The 27,504-nt window shown below is 39.0% G+C and overlaps 1 protein-coding gene and 1 long non-coding RNA gene across 3 annotated transcripts; one reads left to right on the forward strand and one right to left on the reverse strand.

Annotated features, from left to right (window-relative positions):
• Positions 1-2,493: 2,493 nt before the first annotated feature.
• On the reverse strand, positions 2,494-24,888 carry LOC141423386 (uncharacterized). Of its 2 annotated transcripts, XR_012448205.1 has the most exons (4): positions 24,849-24,888; positions 22,578-22,712; positions 4,942-5,021; positions 2,494-3,944 (listed from the first exon to the last, which is right to left on the reverse strand). It is a non-coding gene; the product is annotated as an uncharacterized lncRNA (long non-coding RNA). The 2 variants fall into 2 exon arrangements; XR_012448204.1 differs by lacking the exons at positions 2,494-3,944; positions 4,942-5,021 and adding an exon at positions 18,552-20,794.
• On the forward strand, positions 24,192-27,253 carry Ccn2 (cellular communication network factor 2). Its single transcript, XM_020161000.2, has 5 exons — positions 24,192-24,397; positions 24,532-24,751; positions 24,940-25,191; positions 25,315-25,526; positions 25,894-27,253. Exons 1-5 carry the CDS (start codon positions 24,335-24,337, stop codon positions 26,188-26,190), a joined length of 1,044 nt encoding a protein of 347 aa, XP_020016589.2. The 5' UTR covers positions 24,192-24,334; the 3' UTR covers positions 26,191-27,253.
• The last annotated feature ends 251 nt before the right edge of the window (positions 27,254-27,504 follow it).

A 27,504-nucleotide genomic window follows, 5' to 3' on the forward strand; every position in this document is an offset into this window, starting at 1 on the left:
CATCAGAGAGGGTTTGCTGTACTGTTGGCTCACAATAATAAAAAAAAAAATTAACAGTCAAAAAGAATACAGTAACCTTAACAAGAATTATCATCGGAACACGCACTGGAGCCCACACCAAATGGGAGATGTAGCACTGGGCTAGAGATCAAAACCACCAAGTAAAGACACATCCCAAATGTGCAGCCCCTCGCATGGAGGTCTGCTTCCCAGGTTGCCCACAGCTGCTTCTACAGGGACTGCAGTCAGCAGTGAAGGATGGCAGTGAATTATCTGCAAGTCTCCAAATTGTAAGCTGTATTATCATTTGCTGACTGCTTTTGACTAGCTACTTATCTAGTTTCCACAGACAATGGTTCACTGTGAAATGTCAGAATCATCCCAGTAGAACTTCAGAAGACTCAGAAAACTGCATCTGCTCTCAATGACTTATAATTGTTTTCTTCTATTGCATTAGGCTACAGATGGGGTGGAAGGGCTGCCTGGGATCTGTCAAGAACTCTGAAGGCCAATTGCATGTCAAAAATTAACCTGCTCTTCCTCCATGGAAGTTAGAAGACGATACAACACTCCTGGGTCAGCAACAGTTGATTTTATTGCTCCCAGCAACTTCAGTATCCTGAGTCTCAGCACTCCTTTGCACTGGTTCCCACAGAGTGACATAGAGTGCTGGGTGGCACCTACAGCATTACAGAAGAAGCAGCCTAGCATAAGGAATCTGAATCTTTGATAGTGGGCAGTGAACAGGCCTAATAGGGAACACCGTCTCCATCTACCAAGGTTGTTAACTATACTACATTCTTGGAATGACAGAATGGAACAAAGTCTGGTCCTCTTCATCCATGACACGTAAACATGTGAGAAACCCATGGAGAATTGTCTCCAGCACTACCTGCCACTAAGGGCTCTCAGAAGAACAGGCTCGTGCCTGTGGCATCGCGTTGGGATACAGTTTAAATGCCTCTGGGCCTGCAAAGCCCTTTCTAATTCTGGATGTCACACTCTGAACAAACTATTATAGCACATTACCAACATTTTCCTGAGCTTCTCAGACTACCTACGGGATTCCTCTTTCTTATAGCTGTAAAATCTTCCACACACACACACTTCTGAAACTTTTATCTTTTACCATTTCCCAGTAGGATTTGGGAAATCACACTGTACAATGCTTCTCCAACATAGAACTCTCTTCCAGTAATGTTAAAATCATATTCCAAAGTATGGCCTATATCTACTATGGGCTTACAGTAGGCCTAGACTTCTTATAGACTCTGAACACATTTCAGTAATGATATTCCCATGTACTCCACCCTATTAGGGCCCACAAGCCACCTAAGCCAGCGTGTTACCAATGAATGATATAGAATGCCTGAGTCCTGGCTTTAATGCTGACTAGAATTCATTGCTTTGGATGAACTATTTCTCTTCTCTCACCTGAGTCCCCTCCCTCTGAAATGGGCAAAATATTATTCCCTCTTTCTCCCTTGTACAGTTTTTGAGAAAGTCAAGTGATACAATGTCTGTGAAGTCAAGAAAAGATCTTGGTACCAGTGGGAGGGTGGAGGAGGTGGGGAAAAGGTGTGGGAGGGTGACTATGGTGCAAATACTGTATATACCTGTATGTTAATGGAAAAATGGTGTCTGTTGAAACTATTCCAGGAATGGGGAGAGGATAAGATAAAGGACAGTGATGGAAGAGGTGAATTCAAATACGATATATTCGATATATTGTAAGAGCTTTTGTAAAAGCCACAATGTACCCCCAGTCAGCACACCAATAAAATTTTTAAAATAAAAGAAAAAAAGAAAAGATCTTTAAAGTGCCTTAATACTATAATTAGCATTTCTTGAAGCTTGCTTGTGCCTTCAGGGATGTCTGTGGGTGCAGAAACAGAACGAATTTAGTTTTCTCTTTACCCTTGGAAACTAGCTGATTGTAGTGCACTGAGAAGAATTGTGGGTAATGAGTTACCTGCAATTGGATTCATGTGCTACCTGATGTCAAGGGGAAACCTCCTTACTATCAAGGACATGGGGTGGGAAGGAGGTTATGGAGTAAAAGGAAAGGGGAAGAGAAGAAATAAAGTGTTTTTTCTAGGTCATAAGCCATTTCTGGATATATAAAATAACTAAGGTTTTCAGACACCACACATTGGCTTTTGGTTAACTTTTAGTTGAAAATCAGTGAGTAGGGAAGATATAGAATAAATTGTCCAGATTTCACTAGAGTCATCATAAATATGCCTGCCATATTTTTATCTTAAGATAACAATGAGGATATGTCAGAGTACATTATTTTTCCCCAATACCGTCAAGGTGAGTCTATAAGCAAAGTTTCAAGAAAAGTAGTTTTAGACCCATAAAATGTGCATTGCCATTCTCATGCTGCAAATGGCAATATTTTAGATCAAAAATTCTGATTTCTGCATAACTTTCCAGCAATGAAAAATATTATATACTTTTCATACAGTAGAAGAACAAGGAGCACATGCAGTCACAGATCAAAAATGGAGAGCAAAGAAAACGGGACGGAAGTGGGCAGAGACCTGCCACTGGCCCAGTTTTGAAATGAAAACCATAACAAGAACAAAAAAGAACTAAAACATGGAAATAGTATTATATTCTTATGACACTCTACTATTGCCTTTAGGAAGAAAACTTGATCCAGATTGCTTTCATCCACAGAATCTCGTTCTCAGTTCTCTTTTCAGAAGTTGTCAAATTTTGGCAAAGACACTACTTAAAGGAAACATTTTTTCCATTAAAATTAAAGTGAAAAAAATAACTCTCCCCAAATTCCCTTAAAAACTCAAGTGCTTTGAAACAGTATTGGAGTTAAATTTGTCTATGTGTGTTCAAACAGCATCAAATGATCTAGAAAAGAAGTGATTTGCAGAGCTAAGAATGAAATCTCTTTGCCGAGAACAGTGAGTCCAGAAGTCAGTTTGTATACCACGTGCCTTTAATGCTGTAATCTGTTTTTCCATCTTTTTTCTTTCTTTGCTCCATTTTGACCTGTCTTCTAGGTCCCTAATCTTATGTTGTGATCAGTCCACCCAGTTGTTCAAGACATCCCAAATTCCTAACATGAAATAACATATTTTTCAGTTCTAGAATATCCACTTGACTGTACCAGTTCTCTGTTGAATTTCTCCATCATATATATTTTGTCCATTGTTTTCACTATTTTCTTGATCACATCAATCATAGTTATTTTTAAGTCTCAAAGTTAAAATTGTAATATGTAAACCCCTATGGTTAATTAGTTTGGATTTCATTCATTTCTTCCTGTTTTATAGCATGCCTTACAATTTTTTAGTCAACATTTAGGTGAATATTTGGGAGTCTAGAATGATAGTTTCCTTTAAATGTGGGGAGCTAAATATTCTTCTGGCAATCAGAAAACAAATACTGTTGGATGAATTTGATCTCTCCAGTCCTGCATGAGGGCTTGTCTATTTTGTTCTTCTTAGGGCGTGGTCCCTGCTCTGGGGCTTGCAGAACTGGTTCGTACTAAAGCCTGAAGTTATGTACCACTGCCCATCTATCTTGGCAGCATTCAAATTCCTATGTCTTTCCTCACAACCATGTGGCTGCAAAAGTCTCAGATCAGCTGCTTGACCATCCAGATGAGTTTCTTGAGGTTCATGCCCTAAGTAATCTGCTTGCGTCCAGATCCTCTTGTTGATAAAAGTAGCAAACAGAAAAAAGTTGGACAGTTAAGGTGTCCAAGTTACATACACAGGGTACAATCAAAAGACAAGACATAGTAAAATGCATGTTTTCAATAACTGGTTCTTCCACTACCCATCTTAGAGTGTCTTTAGAGAGGGGAGTGTGCCCTTCCCTCTGCAGAACTCCAGCTGTTGCAGACAGGTGAGTCCAGCTCCAGCTCCATCCTAGTTCTCAGTTCTGGCACAAGGTGGCATTTATGCAATAGATACCTGGTTAGAAATTTGGAAAGCATAAGTCCATATGATCCCAAAGGTTTTCTTGAACTCTGTATGTCTGCTTCTATGTATGTATTTAACTAGGTGAGGAAGTGAAGAAAGACATCAACTTTTACAATCAGTCAAAAGTGAAATGACATTCAATGATGTTTAATTTTTGGCACAAAAATTTCCAAGACCATTAGCACTTTTTAATTCACATACTTAAAGTGAACATTTAATCCCTGTCTTACCCAGATTTCACCACAATGCTTATTTTCTAAAAACTAATGTCATATCTAAAAAGACTTCTTGGTCTACTTAACAAATATTTTTAACATAAATCCTAAGTTTCAAAACAAAATAATTTAATTTAATAATAAGCTGCTACTTAATCTGTAATATGAGATTTTTGCTAAGTGAAAATGTTATTTTCCTGTTTCTTTTAATAGCAGTCACTATGAGCTAATAATACTTATAAGTCACTGAACATTGCAAAGCCTCTCTCCAGTTGAGTTTCCATTTGATCCCTAATTTTCCTAGCGTGTTAATTCTTGATAGCAATCTTAATTTTCCTTGATATTAACTAATCAAGTAAATAAAATAGCTAACATTTTGAGGGTAATTACTATACACATCAACAATATTCTAAATGGTTTAAATAAATTACTTTAAATTGAATTCTCACAACAACCCCCAAAGTTTAGGTTCTTCTACATTTCCAGAGAGAGAACAGAGACACAAGCTCTCCTAGCATCAAGGAGTAGAAACAGCCTCACCAAAAGGTCAGACTCCAGAGCCCAATGTTGCCCATCAGCATCCAATGCAGTCAGTTAATAGCTTGGGAATGAGAAGAATTAAGATGCTGAAAGCTACTAAAAACAAAAACCATATCTTTGAATTCAGTTTACTTTTTTCTGTTTTGTTTGACTCAGAGTATATTCCTCCACAGTAAATAAGACAAAATGATGTAATTAGAAAAGAAATGATAAATAGGGTGTAAGGTACATACCTGTAATCCCAGGAGTTAGGAGGCTGAGGCAGGACCATCATAAGGACAAAGCCAGCCTGGACCCTATATAGAAGGAGACCCTGAAACAAGAAAAGAAAGAAAGAAATGCTCAAGGAAAAGAGGAAAAAAGGAGAAAGAAGGGGGAGGGAGAAGAGGAGAATAATAGAACAACAACAACAAAAAAAAAAAAACAGAGTAAAACTCAGGTGATCTGTATTTACCATTTCTGCCATTTACTGGCTAAATGGCTTTAACTTTGTCCTTAAATATACATTTCAAAGCTTAAGCATTTGAGAATTATGTCAACAGTATTATTAATCACCAAATACCAGTGTGATTATTATGAATCAAGGAGTAATTATAAATAACAGCCACACTTTAATTTCTATTATACTTCCCTGATCTGAACTTTAATCAAAAGGGGAAAAAACTAGTATAAGACAGTTTAGAAATGGTTTCCTTCTTTCTTGGGACTTTTCTTATAGATAGTAGTAGAACTGTCAAGTATTTCTAGTATGACCTTCCTTCTTCATTACTGCTTCCCGAAGATGACCCATGATGAATAAATAACTCTAGAGGCCAAATTTAGATGATATGATGTCTAGAACAACCATTTAGGCTGGGCTTGGAGGTTCACACCTATAATTCCTGCTCTCAGGAGACAGAGGCAGAAGGATCAGGGCCGCCTGAGCTATAAAGCAGGAAAAAAAGTTTATTCACAGGACAAATGAAATATCTCACCTTTGTTTCAACAAACAAAAGAAACTGAAATTTTAAAGCCCATATATCTGTGTGTGTGTTTGTATATGTCTGGTAAAAATTTAGTTGATGAATGGAAGTACTAAGTGTTAGAATCTGGGCAGTGTGTGATTATGTTTGAATTTTTACAGGCATTATTCCTTTCTTTTATACCTTGCCTTGTTCAGAGCAGAAAGCCAAGTTCTGTCAGTCACTTCTTCATTCTGTTATCTAAAACTAAAGTGCATGGTGTTATTTTCACAAGCTTGAAAGCTCTTATTCCTAAATTGGCTGTTTGTAATGCTCAATGTGAAACCTATAAGGGTTGGAGCTGTAGCTCAGGGTGGACCACTTGCCTAGCATGTACAGGAAACTGGGTTCCATCCCTAGCACCAAAAAAAAAAAAAGTTGAAAATGTATTACTCTTCTATTCAGAGAACATTACCTGCTAACATCTGTATATGTAGAACTTTTATAACCATTACATCAACTCAGTCTTAGTAAATGAATCTAGTAAAAAATGTGTGTATGTGTGTTAAGTACTTCTAACTTCCTTGGGGGTGGGAGATTGGAAATTTGACTTTATTTTGCATTTGTTGCTTAATTTTTGTTTAAACATAAGCTTTAAAGATTAGTCTACAAATCAAATGAGTACAAAATTAAAAGGCAAAAGCCACCAATTTCAGTAAATTTTCAGTTTGGCTGTCAATTTAATGTCCTAAGACTTTCTTTTTAATAACTTCACAAAACATCCACTATATATTGTTTCACCCGCTCATCCTCCAGTTCATTTCTTGGTGTTCCTGCTTGACTGATAACAATCACTCCCCTCTTACAACACTTGCACAGTTGTAGGATTCTGTCTTATGATGCTCTCAATGAAAACGACTCCACTCCCCTATGCATATGCAAACGTGCCACATAAAAGATAAGCTGTTTATCTAAATGATTCTGCAGAATTTAAGAGTGGTGTGGCTTGGGGTTTGTATTCACATAAACTCTTGACTTGGAGGACAAAGAGAAGCTACAAGTAACAACAACAGCTTATTGAGTCTGCAAAGCCCTACTTAAATACCTAGACATTTTCCAAGTTCTGAGACAAAATTTCCAAGAATTATTTGGAGTGGAAAATAGTTCTCCATGTTAGAGAAGAGGAGTGCCACATTTCTGCACACTAATTTAGTTCATGATAACTCATATGCAAGCACTGTGCTACAGACGTGGAGAAAAGAAAGGCAAAGGAAAACCCAAATAAAGATGTATGCTATACCAAAGCAATGTTTACACAACATATTTTAAAAAACTAAAACTTCCCTACATTTAGCCATTCTGTTTCACATTTTGATGAAATTCTAACTTACTGTGTAACGATAAGCCTATGTTGTGATGGCGATTTTTTTCGTTAGGAATCCTGTGCTCATTCGTGCATTCACTTATCTAACAATGAGCAGGTATTTAAATGCTTCAGAAAGCATAATGTTTTATTCTTCTCAATGCACCACACTTCCTGACACATGTTATGGGTCATTGTATTCTCTTTATAAAAGGTGACATTATGTCTGGAAAACCTATAGAATTTGGGGAGTTAGAGGAGCCTGCTAAGAATACTGGCTTCACTACTTACTGGCTACATGATGTGGACTTGACACATAATTAATCTGTGCCACCCCCACAATGCATTTGTAAAAAAGTGACTCAGCTTTACAAACTTGCGGGATTGGTGGAGATCTGGCTGAACCCTTCCACCCAGGCTAGCGCAGGTCATCCATGAATGGCAGTCACTACAGGTAGCATATCTTTTATACAAAATGCCTAGGACCAGAAATGTTTCAGATTTAGGATTTTTTTTTTTACATTTTTAGATTATTAACACGTACAAAATGAGATATCTGGGGATAGGATCTAAGTCTAAATATAAAATTCATTTGTTTTATAAACATTGAATACACACAGCCTACTGGTAATTTTATACAATGTTCTGAATAATCTTATGCACGAGACAATTTCATGTTGTGGAATTTTCCACTTGTATCATATTAGTGCTTTAAAAGTTTCAGATTTTGGAACATTTTGGATTTTGGATTTTCAGAGTAGAAATGCTCAAACTGTATTATTACTCACAAGTGTGAGGGGCTTTTTTGTTTGTGGGGAGACCTATGACAACTCCCCTTTTCCTCCAGAGCACATGGATGACCAACAGGAAACCGTGTGGATGGAGAGGGAGGCCAGCCACTGACCTCTCCATGGCTGTTTCCTGGACTGTATCTTAGGGGCTGCTGGGAAGGTACAGTGCTGTGGTGGAAGACTGATGGTCAGGAGGGCTGCCTACTGCACCACTCACAAGACTATCACTAAAACTCACTTGCCTGTGTATGCTCAAATGAGTAGCTTCATTTCTTTAATTATCCAGTATTTAGAATTCATTATCTCCAAGGCACCTGCTATCCACCATTCTCACAGTCACTGCATACTGCAAGAGTTTGTGAAAAGTTTCAATAAAAATAATCAAAACACAATACAAGTTTGCCATAATAAAAAAAGTACATATTCATAGGATAGGAATAGTGCATTAATGATTTATTCCATCTTATATTTTACACTGCATTTTTGTAACTTTTCAGTTGTTACTTCATTTTAAGTCGTCCTTTGTCTACAAACTCTTATGATTCTACAAGTTATTTACTTTTCTGAGCACAATACTCAACTGTTAAATTGTCAGTTGAAAGCCGTATATCTGACAGCACCATCTTAAAGATTATATTTGCTCTCCAAACACTCAACACACACTCATCAAGTAACACTTATAAGTGAGGCATTGATCTTGGTACTAGAGACACTGAGACAAATGGTTTAATTCTATTCTGTAGTTTCATCTGGTGAGGCATAAAGACAGACAAATTGCCATACAGTTCAAGAAAGGCTGTAAAAGAAATCTAATCTTTTAGCTTATCTGGAAAGCCACAAAAACAAAGTGACACAGAAGCTGAGATTTGAAAATGGGTAAGAGTTGGCCAGCTTACACAAAAGCATAAAGATAGGAAATTCTTGTTAAAAATCACCATTAGACTAACAGTCTTCAGATTAGTATACCATCCACTGAATGTATTCACTTACTTAGTAAATGAATGAATGATAGAATTCATGAGGCAGCTTGGCCAAGTATTGACTGCAGCCATATTTTTTCCTCAACTATGTATTTCCAACACATTACTGTTACTAGATTTCCACTATGTGCAAAACATCATAGTAAGAGTTGTGGAGAGAAAAAATATAATCTCCCCAACAAGAAATATGCATGAATTCATAGTGCAAATACTGTGTAGACGTGTATGTAGATGGAAAAATGATACCTGTTGAAACTGTTCCAGGAATGAGGAGAGGAAGGGATAAAGGAAAATGATGGTGGGGGGAATTCAAGTATGATATATTTGATATATTGTAAGAACTTGTGTAAATACCATGATGTTCCTCCACCCAACACGATAATAAAAAAGAAATATGTATTGATTCAATGCATATTTATTATAATTTTTCCATATACTTGGTACTTTGAAAGTTGTACAAAGAAAAACTATTATTTTTTAAAGCAAGAAGAGAAACAGAAGCATGAAAATTTTCAGTATTACTAGTTCTTAGTTTTAAATATCTCTTAATTTTTTCTATAAATAAGTAAATAATATCTTAATATTCACTAAACTCTGAAAGCTATTATCAAGTAATGTATGTATGTGTATATGTAGGTGTGTTTTGTATCCCAAATATTGACTAAAGGACTAAAAATGAAAGTCATATATGCAATATTAGAATGAAGGAAAGAAAATTATGATTAGGATTCTGGCTCCTAGACAGCAGTCACTCCTTTGATCTTTCCAATTTGTCCCCATGTTGGCTTCAGTCAAAGCCCAACTACTCTCTTTCTTACATGTCATAATATTTCAGAAGTCAAGACTATTCATTGCTAATCCGAAGGTCTGGAATGCCCATGCTGCTCCTCTCCTCTTCATCCTTTAGCTCAACTGTGTCCATTAAAAAGTGAGCAGATTTTTCTAGGTGAGTTACTGCTCTCTCTTCACTCACTTACGGCTCTTCCTTCCATGACCTCTTACAGACTTCCACCCAGTCACTGACACTTAAGTAGAGCTCTCCAGCCTCATGGCACACAGTGCTACCATGATTTGTGCCTAAAAACTAAATAAAAGTTACACGTTCAGGGTCATGACATATTCTATTATAGCAATATTTCAGAGTTTCCAGTATCCCACGGCTGCCAAATCACACAGTTGTGAGGATCATTGGTTTACTTTCAATCCATATATGTCTTGTTAGCAAAAAACACATGTGTTTTTGTAGTTCATCACATTTAAAACGTTAGAAATGTTGCCAAATGGTCAAAATATTTGTGAATCATTTATTTAATTGAGAGGCAAACAACAATAAGTAACTGACTTTTAATTGGGGGCATTTGAATAGGTTTATTCTGGGAAAGTTCTACTCTAAAATATTCTTATGCCTAAAGTTAGGCATCTTCGACAACTGTTAAAGTTTTTAAGTTCTGTCAGTCAGTCAGTCAGTCAGCAACTTTTCCTAAACACTTACTAATGTTACTATCCAACTTTCTAGGGTATCATTTACTTTAGTAAATTATGACTTGAGTAAAATAAACACTGTATTCTCTAGTATTCCAAAAAATAAGTTTACAGATATGAATATATAAGCCTCAGAAATGTTATTTATATAATCAATAAATATAAAATACTTACCTATGATACACTTGATATAAATATGCTATAATATAAATCATCATACTTAAGTCCTTGGTAATTATGTGATTTTAGCTAAATATGGAACATTTATAGAATTCAAATTAGTTCCCAAACTTTACATAAGGAAATCATTCAATGGTAGATTTGTTTGTACTTGATGCTGTGTGAGAAGTTATTCACAAATACTCAGAAGTCAACTTCCAGGAAATACCTTAAATTACCTAGAGATTTTTAAAAAGGTAGCAACTTGCCAGCAAGCTCCCCTGTGATCTTCAATATCTTTAAACCAAAGGAATTTCTATACTTGTATCCTTCCAGAAATTTTGAGCTTTCAGAAAGCCTTTGCTCAAAATGTCAGTAAAATGTATCATTTTCTATATATTCCACTATGATTTTTTTTAAAAAGCTGGGAAGCACTTCTACATGCTAAGACTGTGATAGAATTTGAAAATGCTACTAACAATTACATCAGAAAGTACTAATGGAAACCGATATGTCTATCACAGTGGCGAAGTCTGTATCCGATAAGATAATTTGTGGTACCATAAACAGAAGCCATTTTTTAAAAGGTGGGGGGAAATTGAGGCTCAAGAGACTGAGCTTGAGAGATGGGGCCACCTTTCAGCAAGGTTTGATTTAGCATCAGGAATCCAGGTTTTCTCTGTGTCCCTGCTCTGTATTTCACTATAATTACTTTCATCCTTGGAAAATGTCCACGGAATTCCTCAAACCTCACATCCTCATGTCACACCTCCCTTGATTGCTTATCAGGGAGTCTATCCTGAGTTCCTGGGTTCCAAAGTCATCCGTGTGTATATGCATGAATGCATGTACACTTATATGTGCTGGGTATCTGTGTGTAAAGGTATCTTATTTCCAATGTGAGTTCAGTTAGACAGTAAAATAAACTTGGAGATGAGGACTAGATATTTTAAATGAAATAGAACAGATTGTTTTAATTGCAAGGGCATCACATATAGTAATGATAAAAATTGTTTCCATAAAATTTTTGTTTCACTGTGTATGTGTATGTGTGAGTGCATATGGACTTGACCAAATACAAAAAAAGCTTCCCAAATATAGTCAAAGGTTTTGGTATAAATATATCTGACAGCTCATCCAAGTGCTAGAAGAGTAATGTGAGAAAATTATAAGGTCATGAAATACCAGGATAAAAATTTAATTCCTTTAAACAGACTAGAGCAAAGCAAGAGGTAAGAAACAACGACAAGGAATAGGCAGGGTAATGGGTAGTGATGGAGATGAATGAGAAGACAGGAGCCACGCAGAGGGCTTAATCTTAGAGGAAATGAAAGGCATGCAAATGTTTTAAGCAGGTGAGTATGTGTGCTGTTGGCATCAGTGGTAAGAATTAATTTGAAAAGGCAACAATGTAAGTTAAAAGATCAGTTATTAACAGTAAGAGTGATGCAGAATGATATGTGGAAAAGATATAATGAGAAGAGGAATGCAGAGAGCATGACTGATTAAATGTAGATAGTGAAAGAAAGAAAAAGAATATAAGATAATGCATAGGTTCCAATGTGGAGTGATTGGAAAACTGGTGGCTTTCATCACTAGGATGGGAAACACATACATAGGGAACTGAGTTTTGGCACAATGAGCTTAGTTTTAAATATGCTTACTTTAACATCTATGCAAGCTGCTCATATTAATATCCAGTATGAAAAAAGTCAGAGAGAGTTTCTGTTCGTGATCCAGAGAACAGGGAACCATCAACCTGATGGCAATTAAAGAACAGGACCAGGGATAAAAAGACTATGGTACACCCACATCAAAGGGATAGAGGCAGAGAGAAATAGTCTGCAAAGGAGACCAAAGAAAGAACCAAAGAGATGGAGCAAAAGGGGATCAAGTTATATGAGCTCTAAGAAGAATCCGTGGTGTGACAACAAAGAAGGCATCTGAGGACAATTTGCAGAGCTAGAATCAGAGCTTGATTGAAATGAGCTGAATGACAGTAAGGTGAGTATTTGGAGACAGTAAATATAGAGAATATATGTGTGTGGGGGGGGGTGGGCGGCATGTATGTGTGTGTTGTGAGGATTTGCGTTAGGAGTTTGTTATGAAAAAAGCAGTATCCAAGACAGAAGGATGATTGGTTGGTTTAAGGGGTTTTCTTTTTTTTTTTTTTTCATTTTTCTTTTATTATTCATATGTGCATACAAGGATTGGTTCATTTCTCCCCACTGCCCCCACCCCCTCCCTTACCACCCACTCCGCCCACTCCCTCTCCCCTCCCCCAATACCCAGCAGAAACTATTTTGCCCTTATTTCTAATTTTGTTGTAGAGAGAGTATAAGCAATAATAGGAATGAACAAGAGTTTTTGCTGGTTGAGATAAGGATAGCTATACAGGGCATTGACTCACATTGATTTCCTGTGCGTGGGTGTTACCTTCTAGGTTAATTCTTTTTGATCTCACCTTTTCTCTAGTACCTGTTCCCCTTTTCCTATTGGCCTCAGTTGCTTTAAGGTATCTGCTTTAGTTTCTCTGCGTTAAGGGCAACAAATGCTAGCTAGTTTTTTTGGTGTCTTACCTATCCTCATCCCTCAAGGGGTTTTCTTTTTATCTGTGAGAGAAATGTGCACAATCTCATAGGCCAAGAAAAAAAGCCAATAGAGAAAAACAAATTAAAAGATAAGAAAAACTCCATAGGTGGCAAAGCACAAATAGAGGTCTGTCTAAACTGGCCATGTCCAGTGACCTTTCCACAACTAGGGAAAGGTTCTTAAAACCATTCCATTCAATAACCACTAGATATATGTGGCTTCTGCACACTAGTAATGTAAATAGTAAATTAAGGGACTGCATTTTTATTTTTGATTAATTTAAGTGTAAATACATGGGTAGTGGCTAAAGAACTGAACCCCATGATTCTAAACTAAAGGAGTGGACATGATTCTGAGGATCTATCCTCAGGGACAAGGGCCAGGGTTGTTCATGCCTGATAGTCTCATACAGGAAGGAAGGCTACCACTAAGGCAGGTGGGTGGCCTGAAAAATGTTGAGAGGTCAAATGCCAAAGGTGCTAACAATTGACTACTGATATAAAATATTGTGCTGTGCATGTGAATAAATAAATTAACTAACTGAATAAATAAATAATAAAATATTGTGCTGTGGACAGATAAGGAAACAAAGTCATGTGTTCGGGAGAAAGAAGGGAGTAAGAGATGAAAGTCTCAATTAGTTCAAAGCATTGATGGAAGGGTAAAAGCAACCAAGAGCAAGTGGGAGATGATAGGTGATTCAGGACTAAAGGGGATGTGTGTTCTAGAATACTTAGGCAAGTTCTGATGGCATAGAAGGAGCAGGCAGAAACTTAGAAGTGAGTCTGTATGGTTCTTCTGGTGGTTATTGATGTAATACAAGGTAGAGTTTGGGTGTGAGAAACAGAGGTAGAAGAAGTAGAGCTAGATGAAAGAGATAGATAGATAGGTGCTAAAGTATTAACTCATGGTATTATGGATGCTAGGAAGTCCCACAATCTACCATCTGAAGCTGGAGATCCAGAAAGCCAATGATGTAGTTCAAAGGCCTGAGAGCCAGAGAACATTCCAAATTGTGTCTGAAAGCCTGAGAACAAGGAATGCCAAGGTCAGAAAGAGATTCACATTCCAACTCAAGCAGTCAGGCAGAGGGAAAGCAAATCCAACCTTCTCCACCTTTTCTAAATAGCACATCCTCAGGGTGCCCCCCACCCCCAAACACACACATTGAGGAGGGACATCTGCTTTATTTTGTCCTCCAATTCCCATGCAAATCTCTTCTGGAAACACTCTCACAGACATCCAAAAATAATTTGTAATCAGATATCTGGGCATCCCATCGCCTAGTCAAATTACATGAAATTAACTACCACAGAAGGGATAATGGAAGGAGGTGAGCCAGGTAGAATCCCTCAATGAGTCAGAAAATCAGCAACTCAGTGGGTTGAAAACAGGAAAGACACATATGAGGAAATCACATAAGAAAAAGAATCTTTAGGATGGGGTTACTTCAAAATACTATACTAAACTGCTGAGGATGGGGGAGAGGAAGAGTGTGGGAAAGGTTGTGTCAATATGACTGATCTGAAGTCCTGAGGAAGGGCTTTTGAGAAGCAGAGAAACAGAAGAAAAGCTGAGCAGCCAACTGCAAAAATGATTGCCTCCCATCATGGAAGGGTCCCATAGGTACCATAATCAACTCCCCATCTTTTAAGATCATCCGTTCCGTTTCCTAGGACTATTGTTGTGCTTTACTTTCTTCAAAGAGGCAGAGAAAATACTCATGTCTTTGACTATCATTAGTATTATAAAATTAGCCCATGGCTTTTGTTACTATTAAATGCAATTGTATTATTCAAAGAGATATTTCATTCTTCACTTGAGCAGTTTTTTTTTTCAAGTTTGGAATTATATAACTATTGAATTTCATGAGGTTAAATACGTCCATATGTACAGAATGGGTTCAGTACCATCCATCCTGTGAGGATGTAATTGTGACATCATTATGAGTAAGCCATGCTCATCCTCACTTTACATAGATAGCACTTTCTCCTTTTCTCTCCCATCTCTCTTCCATTTCATGACTTTAATGGCAAAAACTCTTACAGTGCCAATACTGTGCTCTGCCTAACTCAAGGGTGCTTTATCTCTCTCTCTCTCCCTCTTTCTCTCTCTGTCTTTCCTCTCTCTCTCTCTCTCTCTCTCTCTCTTGCTCCTCTCTTTCATGTCCTGCAGACATTGAACATGGCCTCATTATTTTATCATAAATACTTCTAGATACAAAAGAGTATTAACAAAATTTATTTCAATGCTTTAGATTTGTTCATTTTCAAATAATTGGTACCAAATTCCTTAAACTATGTTCTTTGCTTTTCTTAAGAACTTAGGCACTTATGCTCCCCCCTGTGGCAATCTGATGGAAAAAAAAAAAACCACAAAAAGAGCATTCTAAAGATAGAATCACAATTCATAAATCATTCACAAATTAAACAACACTGTATGACTTGCTGGGAAAGAAGGCTGTTGACATGAACTGTCACAACAGTCTTTTCTTCAGCAGTCTGCATAATGCATGACCCTGGTGCTAATGCAAAAATTGAGTATCTGAAAATATTTAGAAATAAAGTAAAAGGAAAGTTTAATTTTACTTTAACAAACATTTATTGAGTATTTATCCTATGACAAGCTTTACAAGATTTGTCAAAATGTTTTTATGAAATGTTATAAAGTGGGTGCTGTTATCATTACCAAGTTAAGAGAAGCCAATGAGGCTCAGAGAAATCAAGGGTTCGTTTAATGTCATGCATTAGATAATATGGCTAACTAGTGAAATAGAGGAAGAAAATCTCTCCTGAAAAAGTGAAAAAAGAAACAGAAAATCTAGCAAATTCTATATGCAGATCACTTCTACTTATTATTTTTACTTACAGAACTTTTGAAATCAAGAACACAAATTTGGTCAGGTACAGTGGCTCACACCTGTAATCCTAGCTACTCAGGAGGCAGAGATTGGAGGATTGAGTTTCGAAGCCAGTCCAGGCAAATAGTTCATGAGACCCTATCTTGAAAATACCCATCACAAAAAGGGCTGGTGGAGTGGCTCAAGGTGAAGGCCCTGAGTTCAAACCCCAGAACCACATACACACACACACACACACACAAAACAGAATTTGGCTTCACTAAATCTAAATTGGTGGCTAATATTATGAAGTGCTCTAATGTAGAGAATGAACATATTTTAATTCATAAAATTTCATACTAAGATGTCAAACTAGAATTGTTTTAAAAAATTGTATTTAATGAACTATGAGTCATTTTTATTTTGTCAAGCTTTACTCTCAAGATCATAAAAATAAAATGTAAACACCAAAGTTTTTTTTAATGATCTATTAGTGTCTTTCCCCATTCCTTTTGCTTTTCTAGGCCTAGCTTTGTTGAATATTGAAGGGTCTACCACCCCCGCCAGGAAAACTGAGGAAGCCCAAACAGAATGAACCCCAGCAACTCTTCTCCAAAGGTTGCCGGATAATGGCTTGTCGATGCATTGGTACACTGTTGCTGCCTTGCCATCTTCTGCTCTCACACACAGTGTAAAAATTTGCCCTTGTCCTTGGTACTCATTGTAGACAAAATGGATTTCAGATGGCCATTTCTGTGCAACATAAAGTCATTTTCCTTTCTTGGAAAGTTGGATGTGATGCATAAGAGACATAGGAGTTTGTAGTTCTTGAGTCTACTTTAGACTAAGGCCAGGCTTCAGTGAGTAAAATGAGAACATATGAGAGGCAGAAATTGTACCACCATGCTGTTGGTGTCCCCCTCTGACAGCTACCTGAGAAATTGGCCAGGAAAAATCTCTTTGACTGGCAAATGTTCAAAGCCAGCAGTGCCCAGCCCTACTGCAAAGTAAGATTGGTTCAAAGTCTATCTGAAGCTGGACAGGAAGTTTGCTTGCTTACCGTCTGGGCTGAAAGCAAACAGTTGGAGCCTCAGGAATTGGCTATCTGTGGACACAGCAGAGCAAAACATGATCAAGAAGAACCAACACAGAGATGTAAGCAATGATGAAAATGCCACAAAAGGTTCATTTGAACAAAATAAGCATTCATCATCCAGATGCGAGAAATAGCTTAATGGTGAAATATTTCCAGATATTAGTAAGCCCATGGCTATATGAAACTTTATGCTATAGTTGTTAATTTTCTCACACATCCATGAGTCAATAAGGAAATTCCCTCATCATGAGCCTGCCATTCCTAGACAACCCTCTGAAGCTCTGCCATGCATGGTTATGACATAGATCACATTCCATTAACAACATGAAACCAGTCATGATTCAAACGAAATCATTCCATGAGTAAAGGAGAGAGGAGGAAAGCTACAAAGCATATCCAATTTAAGAAAGGCTTTTCAGTGAAGACAAGTTAACAAAATAAACACTATGTCAATAACAGGCAGGGACATGTTTATTAGAGATGCTCATGGAAATCCTTATTTATAGTAGATAGTGCCTCAATGTTGATAGCTTGCTCCAGACTCTGTCATGATATTTATTCACAAGGGTAGCTTATCAGTGAATGATGTAATTCCTCAAGGAGACTTTTATGATGTCTATGGTTGGTCCCAGCCTCAGCCAGCATTACACACTGAGCCTTTTCAGCGTGGGGTAAAGCTGACATCATAGCAGTACATGCCCTGATAGGAAGCCTCCCAGAACAGAACTATCATCTTGACTCATTTTTCCTTTCTTAGCTGCATTGGTTCACTAATGGATAAGAAGCAGCACATCTGTCTACATAGCAAAATTACAATAGCTTAATTGCTTTAAAAAAAGAAAAAAGAAAACTCCTTCTAAACCCGTTTCTCTCCTGATACATGCCAGTTAACATTTTCTTTCAACTTCATGTTTATCTCAGGCCACAGCATAACACTGACTACCAATTAGCCCAGAGGTGCCTTTCAGGGTGTGTGCTTTAAGAATTAAAGATCTGAGATAACTATCTTAAGGACATAGAGTGTTCAGAGATCACTATATATGGAATGTGAAAAAAGCATGGAAGTCTGGAAGCAAAGGCAAGGGTATTCTTTTCAGAACTAAATTCAAATTCACACTCCCTGCTCCACCTCAAATCAAGCTTGTGTTACATTCTCATCCTGGGAGCTCAATATCCTCATCTACAAAATAGAAAGAATACCTCATAGGGCTTTTATGAAACTGAAGTAAGGCAGGGTATGCAAAGGGCTTTGTAAATTGAAAACTTCCACATAAACAGAGAATGACAAAGGCAAAATTGGGTATCTATTCCATGCACACAGACAGAGCTCTAAGGAACATTCCTGTTAAATTGATCAGATAAAATCAGCATTGTTCATTGTAATGTCAAACTAAACAATGCATTAGTTCACTCTTCAAATCTGATGATGTCAACAGTTTAAATAGAATGTGAGTTTCTTCTTCATATATGGTGAAAGCTGTGACTTAGGATATACCTTCTTGAAAAGCCTTATCCCTGTGGTCAGATTTTAATATATGATCCCAAAGGAATAGTTTGTTTAAAAATTCAAACATAGGAAAATAGTTTAGCAACTCTTTGGACAATTTCAACTACCTACTTTGCAGCATTCTAGAACATATTAGTTATCAATTTGCTTTTAATTTGAAAACTTCTTGTGAACATCCTGGAAGTACAGTTCACATTACTGACAAAAGAAAGAAATATGTCACCCTAACGTATACAAGTGTAAAGACCTGTGGCACTCCGTTAAGCAAAAAGACACCACCTTGTCTGAGAAACACAAAATCCAAAGAAAACATATGGGTACAAGCAATAATAAAATTTTACTTACTTAATGTTTACACATCATATTCTTACTAGTGTAGCTTCTACATTTTTCACTGTAGAAACGAAAGCTATTTATAGACCCTCTGGCCCTCTCCCCTGAAAATTATATAATGGAAATAAAAATAGTTTTTGCTCTTAGGTGACAAAAAATAAGCTGAAAATATGATTAAGACAGAAACACATTGCTGTATTCCTATTTATACAGGTGACATGTAAGAGATTTAAGAGGCTAAGACAAAAACCAAAAAGCTTCATTAGTTAAATATCTTTATCATTTGATATATTGAATCTAAAAAATGAAGTAGAATTCAGTTTCTCTGCATTCTCACCTAGTTCCAATCCCCAAGGATTGGAAGATGTTATCAAGTCACACTGTGATGGATCTTCAAAGTTAGGGCAATGAAGAATGGAAGAGAAGGATGTTTTTCAAAACCCAGTATCTTCTAAGAAAGTGCTTTTGCAAACATTGCCACCTTTAGCTGCACAATAACTGAGCAGGTGACAGATGTTAGGCTCAGAGAAAGTGAGTCCCTTCTCTGAGTCCATATAGCTGGTAAGTGGCAGGTGTGGAACTCACACCTCCAGCTGCCTAGTGTTTTCTCTAGCTTCTGTCTGATGGTTTCCAAAAAGTATTCCACAGAGCCCTGAAGTTGTGGGAAGAGGCCCCAGGCCTCCTTGCTGTATGTGGGAGCCAATTTCCAAGAATCAATTGATAAGATTTGTCTTAATTTGCCTAACCAGCAAAATCCTGAGGGACACATTCATGTCTCTCTTACACCTGTCTTTTCAAAATCTTTATCCTTTCATTCACCCCATTCTTTGATATAAGCTAGCTAGTCTCAATTCTCTCCTCCTTCTGAATCTATTGAATAGTCAGTCTCCCCAGGTCACACATCTTGAAGAACAGGTACTACTATCCATTAATAAATAGAAAGGTATTAATAAAATAGTCCTATTATTCATAAATAAAAACTACTTTGGTGGGTAATAAATAAACAAATACTCCTGGTTGTTAAGTTATAACAAATGTGTTTCCCACCTGTCAGGGAAAGTCTCAGAGACCACCACGGCTGGTCTGTAGTAATGCCTATCTATGCTCTCTGGCACCACCTCAAGTTAATATAAGTCGACTAGAGACAGAACAGGATCCTAAGTCAACTAATAGAACAAGTCAAATAAAACTAACAAAATAAGTAAGACAAACGGTAAGCTGTAGGAAGTATCTTGTTAAAAAACAAAACTTCCTTTCCTTTCTCACTCCTCTGGCCCTCAACTCCATGCCCAAGCAAGGAAATGAGCAGGCAAACATAAAACACAAACCACACAGAGCAACTCTGACTGCCTTCTGACAAATACCTTAGCATCAGGAAATATCCTAAGAAAGGCAGAGAACTAATTATAAGGAGGAAAAAGCAAGAAGGTAATGAATGTAATTTCAGTAACAAACATCAGTGCTTCCTTCCCACCTCTGAACTCCCAGGGAGTCGTCCTTTCCTTAACCTCCATCTTAAACAAACAGAAGGTCATGCAAACGAAGCTAGGGTCCCCGAAGATTTTAAAATAATATTTATTACTATTTTTCAAAAAGCCTCTAGCATACTATTTTTTTTTTTTTGGTGGAATTCATTTACATGGTTGAACTTAAGGCAGACCAGAGGAATTAGAAACTCACTCCCAACCTACCCTGAGTACAAAAAGCTCACTATCCAGATGGCCTTATACGGCCAGACTTCCTATAAGGCTGACATTCGGTGTATGCATTGCGTACGGGTCTTGGCTCTGAGTCACATTCCTTCAGCATGTTTTCCTGGGAGCTTTGATTTCCGTTTTGAGGGCTGGCACTAACTCCTGCTTGCTCTTATAAGAAAATGTCTACAAGTAAAAGTTGAAAATGTGCAAGATTCCTGCTTCAGGTACACAAACACTCCAAGTCTTCTGGCCACTTTCCTGTAGTCCTGCCAGGTTTTCTTTTTGTCTGATGCCTGATCAAGTAACCTTTTTTTTTAGGGGGAAGAAACAACAAAAAACATAAGGGAAAGAATGTCATACATCCCCTGTTGAACATCTTGCAAGGCTTAATCACATGACCTGCATTGACAGTGCCCTGGTAGACACGCACACATACCTTATATACCTTAAATAAGGTATAAATAAAGGACTCAGAGACCAACTTACTGAGTTCTTCATTTTACCAGAGGCAGAAGTGCTCTCTAAACAGCGTTTGCTAGTGAAATATTTGATTATAAGTCAAAATGAGTGCATCTTCAACATTTTCCACACAAAGTCAAAGACCTTTTTCTCTCCAAATTCTGACCTGCTGTCATTCCGAAGGGCTGGGATAGGTCTGAGTTGGACCAAGTTGTAAGAAGCCACTATTTCCACTTTACCGCCCAAGCGCACACAAACATTTGCTGACTCATTTGTAATAGTGTAAGAATTCAGATGCCATGGCATGAATTGAGAAGTGAGTGTCAGCCTTTCCCTCTGAATTTCCTGGCGCTTACTGGTCTGTATCACAATAAAAACATACTTTCCAGTCTGTGAATGTCTTGGGTGTCCTCTTTGCTCTCTCTCTCTCTCTCTCTCTCTCTCTCTTTCTCTCTCTCTCTGAACCTATGCTTACAGCACATTTTTCTATTCTGAGATATCATGTGTTCTGTATATTTCAATATGCTATTTCTTCTTAGCCAATATTAAAACTATTCACTTGGAGCTAACTATGGAATTATTGAGGTTTTGAGGTGTGAATATTATAATAACAAAATCAACTTCATGTTAAAATGTCTTGACATTTTAACACCGGATCAGACTACTAATTCACTCTTTATGTATATATATATATATATATATATATACACACACACACATATATATATGGAGACAATTGAGAAAGAAAAATAAAGCACCTATTTGCTGAGAATCTTCGTCTACTTAGCCCTCCTTGAACGCTAAGAAATTAAAACCTCTTGCTATCTTCATTTTATAAATGAAAACTTGGTAATATGGCTCTTACTTGTGACTTCCCTGAGATTCGTGAGTGGCAGTTCCAAGAACATAACCCAAGTCACCCAAATCTAACCCAATCCAGCGACTTATTCCTCCATGAATGAATCTCTCTGCTGCATGCATGAAGCCATGGGTGGTGGCTCTCACATTGTCCTTAGGTTTCAGAATTCCCCAACTGCTCTCTCTTCTCCCTCACACTACAAGCTAAAGAGCACGTCAGGCCCGCATCCCATCTTAGGTGAGGCTCACGCTTCACATCCCTCCCCTTCCCCGTCACCCCACCTTTCCAAGCATTAGTGGCAGGTATAATTAGAGGTTTAGGTCTTGAAAGATTTCACTGTGGCTTTCCACATATTTTAGACTTTTAAAATCATCCACACCAGAAGAAAAGGTTGGGGGCCAAGTTGCCTTTAATACACATGTGGCTATTCACATAACTTGGAATGTTCCTTCTTTAAATAGGAACTCTCAAGCCTCTTCTCTTTGGGGAATGCTTGGAAAGAAGATTAAGAATGATGAAAATTCTTCCTGAGCTTCAGAGGCCCTTTGCAGGCCATTTGCACTGTTGACATGCATCTCCACTGTTCAGCATGTGCACAGATGATGGGGTCTGTGCTGAAGATGAAGTGCTCATTTTTTTTAACCTATTTTTCAATAGGATGAATTGAAACTTTAAAAAAACGGGTCAGTTTAAGTAGGCGGTTTTCAAATGATAAACCTATAACTTTTTGTTTCTATGGTTTGTCTTTACATCAGAAACAGATATGCTTACCTTAAACCTACATTTGGAAACATCAACAGCTGAGAGGAATTCACTGATTGGTACCATCATGTCAAAGATGTGGCATTAGAGAATCAAAAACGACCTGGCCCTCAAATAATTCTTCATGTAAGATGGTCATTGGAGCTATTAACAAAAAAAAAGTCAATAAACAACATAAATTCTAAAGGAATACACAGTTAATCAACTAGGTCCTAGTATTGCTAGCTAAATACCAATATTAAAAGATGGAGATATGCTTAGGTTTATTGGTCATATTTGACACCTGCACACAAGCACGAGAAATAAAACCTCTTCTTTCCTGGACTTGATTTCCCCCTCATGAGACTGCACACTCCTTGTAAAATAGGAGGTCTCAAACACTATTCATAGATGTAAGAGGAATCACTCAAACATATTACTTATTGACATTTATTTTATTACCAGACACAAAAGGGTATACTGTTCTTACTATATAATCAAAAATTTTACTTCAAGACGAAGTCCAATCCACTTTTGAAGATTAGAGATTTCCTATAAGTAAAATCACTCACTTCTCAAAGGTCTTAGCACAGTTGTCTTTAAAATGTCCAATGGAACCCTAAGCTTCTGGCTGGCCTCCCATGTCTGGTTCCCTCTCTTCTACACCTCTGTGTCCCCATCCTGTCACCCAGAGCCTCTACCTACCCAAGGCGTGATCATTTGCTCTGATATAACCATAGACCCATTTTCCTGGAAACACTGGTGCCCACTCATTCCCTCTCCCTCCTCCAACAATAAAACTCCTGTTTACTAAGAAAACAAAGCCAGGGTGCTGGAACTCTCCCCCAGGCACCCGCATGCTCACTCAGACCCCTGGCTTTGTTCTCATCTGGCTGTGGGCCACCAAACCGTTATCTCCAGGGACCAAAGACCAAACACCTGTATTTCAGATACAGAGTTTTGTAGGTAGGAATCTTGAGGATTTTAAATGGTTAAAAGTAACTTTCAGTTCTCTATAGTTTCAAAAGGAGTCTCCAGCCTCTCAAAAGAAAACCATCACAAAAACAATAAAAAAGGAACCCTTTAGAATTTTTTAGGCAGCCCAGCCGTTTTTTTTGTTTGTTTGTTTCTTTTCTTTTTTTTTTTTTCCTCCTCCTTCATTTTCCTACTCCTTAAAAAGGATTTGTGTAAGTGGATAGAACAAGGCAAAGCTATTAAAAACAGAAAAGGTATAAGAAGTCATAATGACCCGTGTGTTTTTTAAATGATAGAAATCAGGAAAGGTACGAAGAGGCTAGAAGAAAAAATATATCCTATTTGGTGCTGGCTGAAAATACTGCCCCTTTTTTTTTTTTCTTTTTTTCTGGTGAGCTGAAGTGTGCCAGCTTTTTCAGACGGAGGAATGTTGAGTGTCAAGGGGTCAGGATCAATCCGGTGTGAGTTGATGAGGCAGGAAGGTGGGGAGGAATGCGAGGAATGTCCCTGTTTGTGTAGACTCCATTCAGCTCATTGGCGAGCCCGGCCGCGGCAGCGTATAAAAGCCCGGGCCGCCCGCCCAGCTCACACAACAATTCTTCCCGCTGAGAAGAGGCAGCCGGAGCCACTCCAACCCCAGGCCACCTCCGACCGACCGACCGACCGACCGATCGCCGCCAGCCCGACGGCAGCAGCCCCGACCCACATCCCGGAGACAACCACCGCGCCCACCTCCGCCCAGCGCCAGCGCCGGCTCCCGCCGACAAACAGACAGACAGACCGACCGACCGACAGCCCACTGCGCCCCGACCATGACCGCCGGCGTGGACCCAGTGCGCTTCGCCTTCGCGCTCCTCCTTGTGCTCTGCACCCGGGTAAGCGCCGGGAGCCATCGCTGCGATCCGCGGTGGAGAGGGATGGAGGGAGGGATGGAGACAGGGAGGACCGGGTGACGCCGAGTGAGCAAGCGAGAGAGCGAGCGTCCGCTGACCGCCCCTTCTCTCTGCAGCCCTCCTCCGGCCAGGACTGCAGCGGGCAGTGCCAGTGCTCCGACCCCGCGCCGAGCTGCCCGGCCGGCGTGAGCCTTGTGCTGGACGGCTGCGGCTGCTGCCTAGTCTGCGCCAAGCAGCTGGGCGAGCTGTGCTCCGAGCGCGACCCCTGCGACCCGCACAAGGGCCTCTTCTGCGACTTCGGCTCCCCGGCCAACCGCAAGACAGGCGTGTGCACCGGTAAGCCCAGCCGCCGCCACCTGGTGTCCCACCACCTTCCCTCTCTTGCCCAACCGCTCCAAATGAGTCCCTTTCTGCAGCTGCTTGCAGTCCTCACCTCACCACGCAGCCCCGACGCCCTAATTGTTCGAGCGCTGGGTCCCTCTATCTGACTTCCACCCCACCCCCTTTTTCTTCTCCTCCTGCAGCCAAAGACGGCGCCCCCTGTGTCTTCAGTGGGTCTGTGTACCGGAGCGGAGAGACCTTCCAGGACAGCTGCAAATACCGGTGCACTTGCCTGGATGGGGCGGTGGGCTGCGTGCCCCTGTGCCGGATGGACGTTCGCCTGCCCAGTCCTGATTGCCCCTTCCCAAGAAGGGTCAAGCTGCCTGGGAAATGCTGCGAGGAATGGGTGTGCGATGAGCCCAAGGACCACACAGTCGTTGGCCCTGCCCTGGCTGGTGAGTTGAGGCTTCCTAAGTCAATGTTGTCATCTTTACCCCCAGGGCTGAGTCCCAACTATGCCAAGGGAAATTATCTTATCCAGGCGTTTTACCTTGTGTTTGTGTGCTCTACTCTCACAGCCTACCGACTGGAAGACACATTTGGCCCAGACCCAACTATGATGCGAGCCAACTGCCTGGTCCAGACCACAGAGTGGAGTGCCTGTTCCAAGACCTGTGGGATGGGCATCTCCACCCGGGTTACCAATGACAACGCCTTCTGCAGACTGGAGAAGCAGAGCCGCCTCTGCATGGTCAGGCCTTGCGAAGCTGACCTGGAAGAAAACATTAAGGTACATGCCCTGCTCCTATTAACTCATTTTCATGGAATGACAGTGAATAGGACCCAAGTGAGGTCACTAGCCACCCTTATTATAGGCTTGTTATCTCCCAAAATATCTAACCATAGAGCTGTTTTGCTGGAATGAGAGATTGTGTAATAGGAACTGCCAGTTTTCCACTACAAAATCTTCCACAGTGTTAGTTAATTCAAGACACTCCAAAAGAAGCCCTGGCTATTTTAGGAAAACTGGCAAATGAAACTCAAGAGTTTCTTCAAAATATAAACAGAAGCCAGACAACCTAGGACTAGAATTCAGAGGGTGGGGAAAGCCACTCCCCTTAGTAATTGATGTTTCTCTTCTCCCTTGTCTTCCTTAGAAGGGCAAAAAGTGCATCCGTACCCCTAAAATCTCCAAGCCTGTTAAGTTTGAGCTTTCCGGCTGCACAAGCGTGAAGTCATACCGGGCTAAGTTCTGTGGAGTGTGCACCGATGGCCGATGCTGCACGCCCCACAGAACCACCACCCTGCCAGTGGAGTTCAAGTGTCCAGATGGTGAGATCATGAAGAAGAACATGATGTTCATCAAGACCTGTGCCTGTCATTACAACTGCCCTGGAGACAATGACATCTTTGAGTCACTGTACTACAAGAAGATGTATGGAGACATTGCATAAAACCAGAAAGTGAGAGACATTAACTCCTAAGACTGTAACTTGAACTAATTCACATCTCATTTTTCTGTAAAAATGATTTCAGTAGCACAAGTTAATTTAAATCTGTTCTTCTAACTGTTGGGGGAAGAAAAATTCCCACCCATTTCCAAACATTGTGCCATGTCATACAAATAGTCTATCAACCCCAGACACTGGTTTTAAGACAGTTAAGACTTGACAGGGGGACTAATTAGCGCACAGAACCAGAATGTATACTAAGGTGTGACTATGGGAGCAGTGGAGACACCAGTAGAAAGGCTAGTGCCATCAGATGTCATCTTAAAGTAGTAACATGCCTGCTATTTGCAGTGTAATTGAGGAAGAAAAAAATAACATGCACACAGACCTGCCTGTAGCTCCAGGGACAGCTAGGATGTGTGTTTTCCACCATGGTGAGGCTGACTCAAGTTGTTCTTAGAACAGGAGATTCAGCTGTGACATTCTGATTTGAATGACAGTAGTCAGGAATCAGAATCCTGTCTATTAGACTGGACAGCTTGTGGCAAGTTCACTTGCCTGTAACAAGCCAGATTTTTATTGATATTGTAAATATTGTGGATATATATATTTGTACAGTTATCTAAGTTAATTTAAAATTGTTTGTGCCTTTTTGTTTTAAATGCTTTGATATTTCAGATGTTAGCCTCAAATTCTGAACACCATTGTTAGGGTGTAAAGCTTGTCTGATAATTCAAAGCCTGAAGTGGATACTCAAATGGAAATTGTAATCAGTTAGGGTGACAGTTCATCAAAACATATGATTTCCTACTGGTGAGGCAGCGATGTCCTTTAAAGTCTGATTTCTACATAGGAAATGTAATAGCCTCACTTTCGGTGAACAAATGGCCTTTATTAAAAAAAAATAATGACTGGATCTGTATAGTTGGTCAGATTTCCACCCAGAAGCATTTGTTTCTATTTGACTATGACTGTTTTATGGACAGTTTATTGGTTGAGAGTGTGACCAAAAGTTACATGTTTGCACCTTTCTGGTTGAAAATAAAGTATATATTTTTTCTATAAAGGGTTTGGAGGCTTGTTTATTCCTATAAACATTTGTGAGTTTGCTTGAGTATAAAGCCTTTGTTTATCTTAAGATAATTTACCAATAAGTTTCTAAATACCCTTTATCTTATATATTAGCAGACTGGTTAATCAATAGATTTTTACATAGACGTACTTCATACAGAATCAAGTGTCATGGCTTGCAGATTCGCACACCATATTGAGCACACAGGCATTTTTGTTATCTACATAGCAGTTTATGAACACTTT

Source organism: Castor canadensis, chromosome 1 (genome assembly GCF_047511655.1).
Source record: "Castor canadensis chromosome 1, mCasCan1.hap1v2, whole genome shotgun sequence".
In the NCBI taxonomy this organism is placed as follows: Eukaryota; Metazoa; Chordata; class Mammalia; order Rodentia; family Castoridae; genus Castor; species Castor canadensis.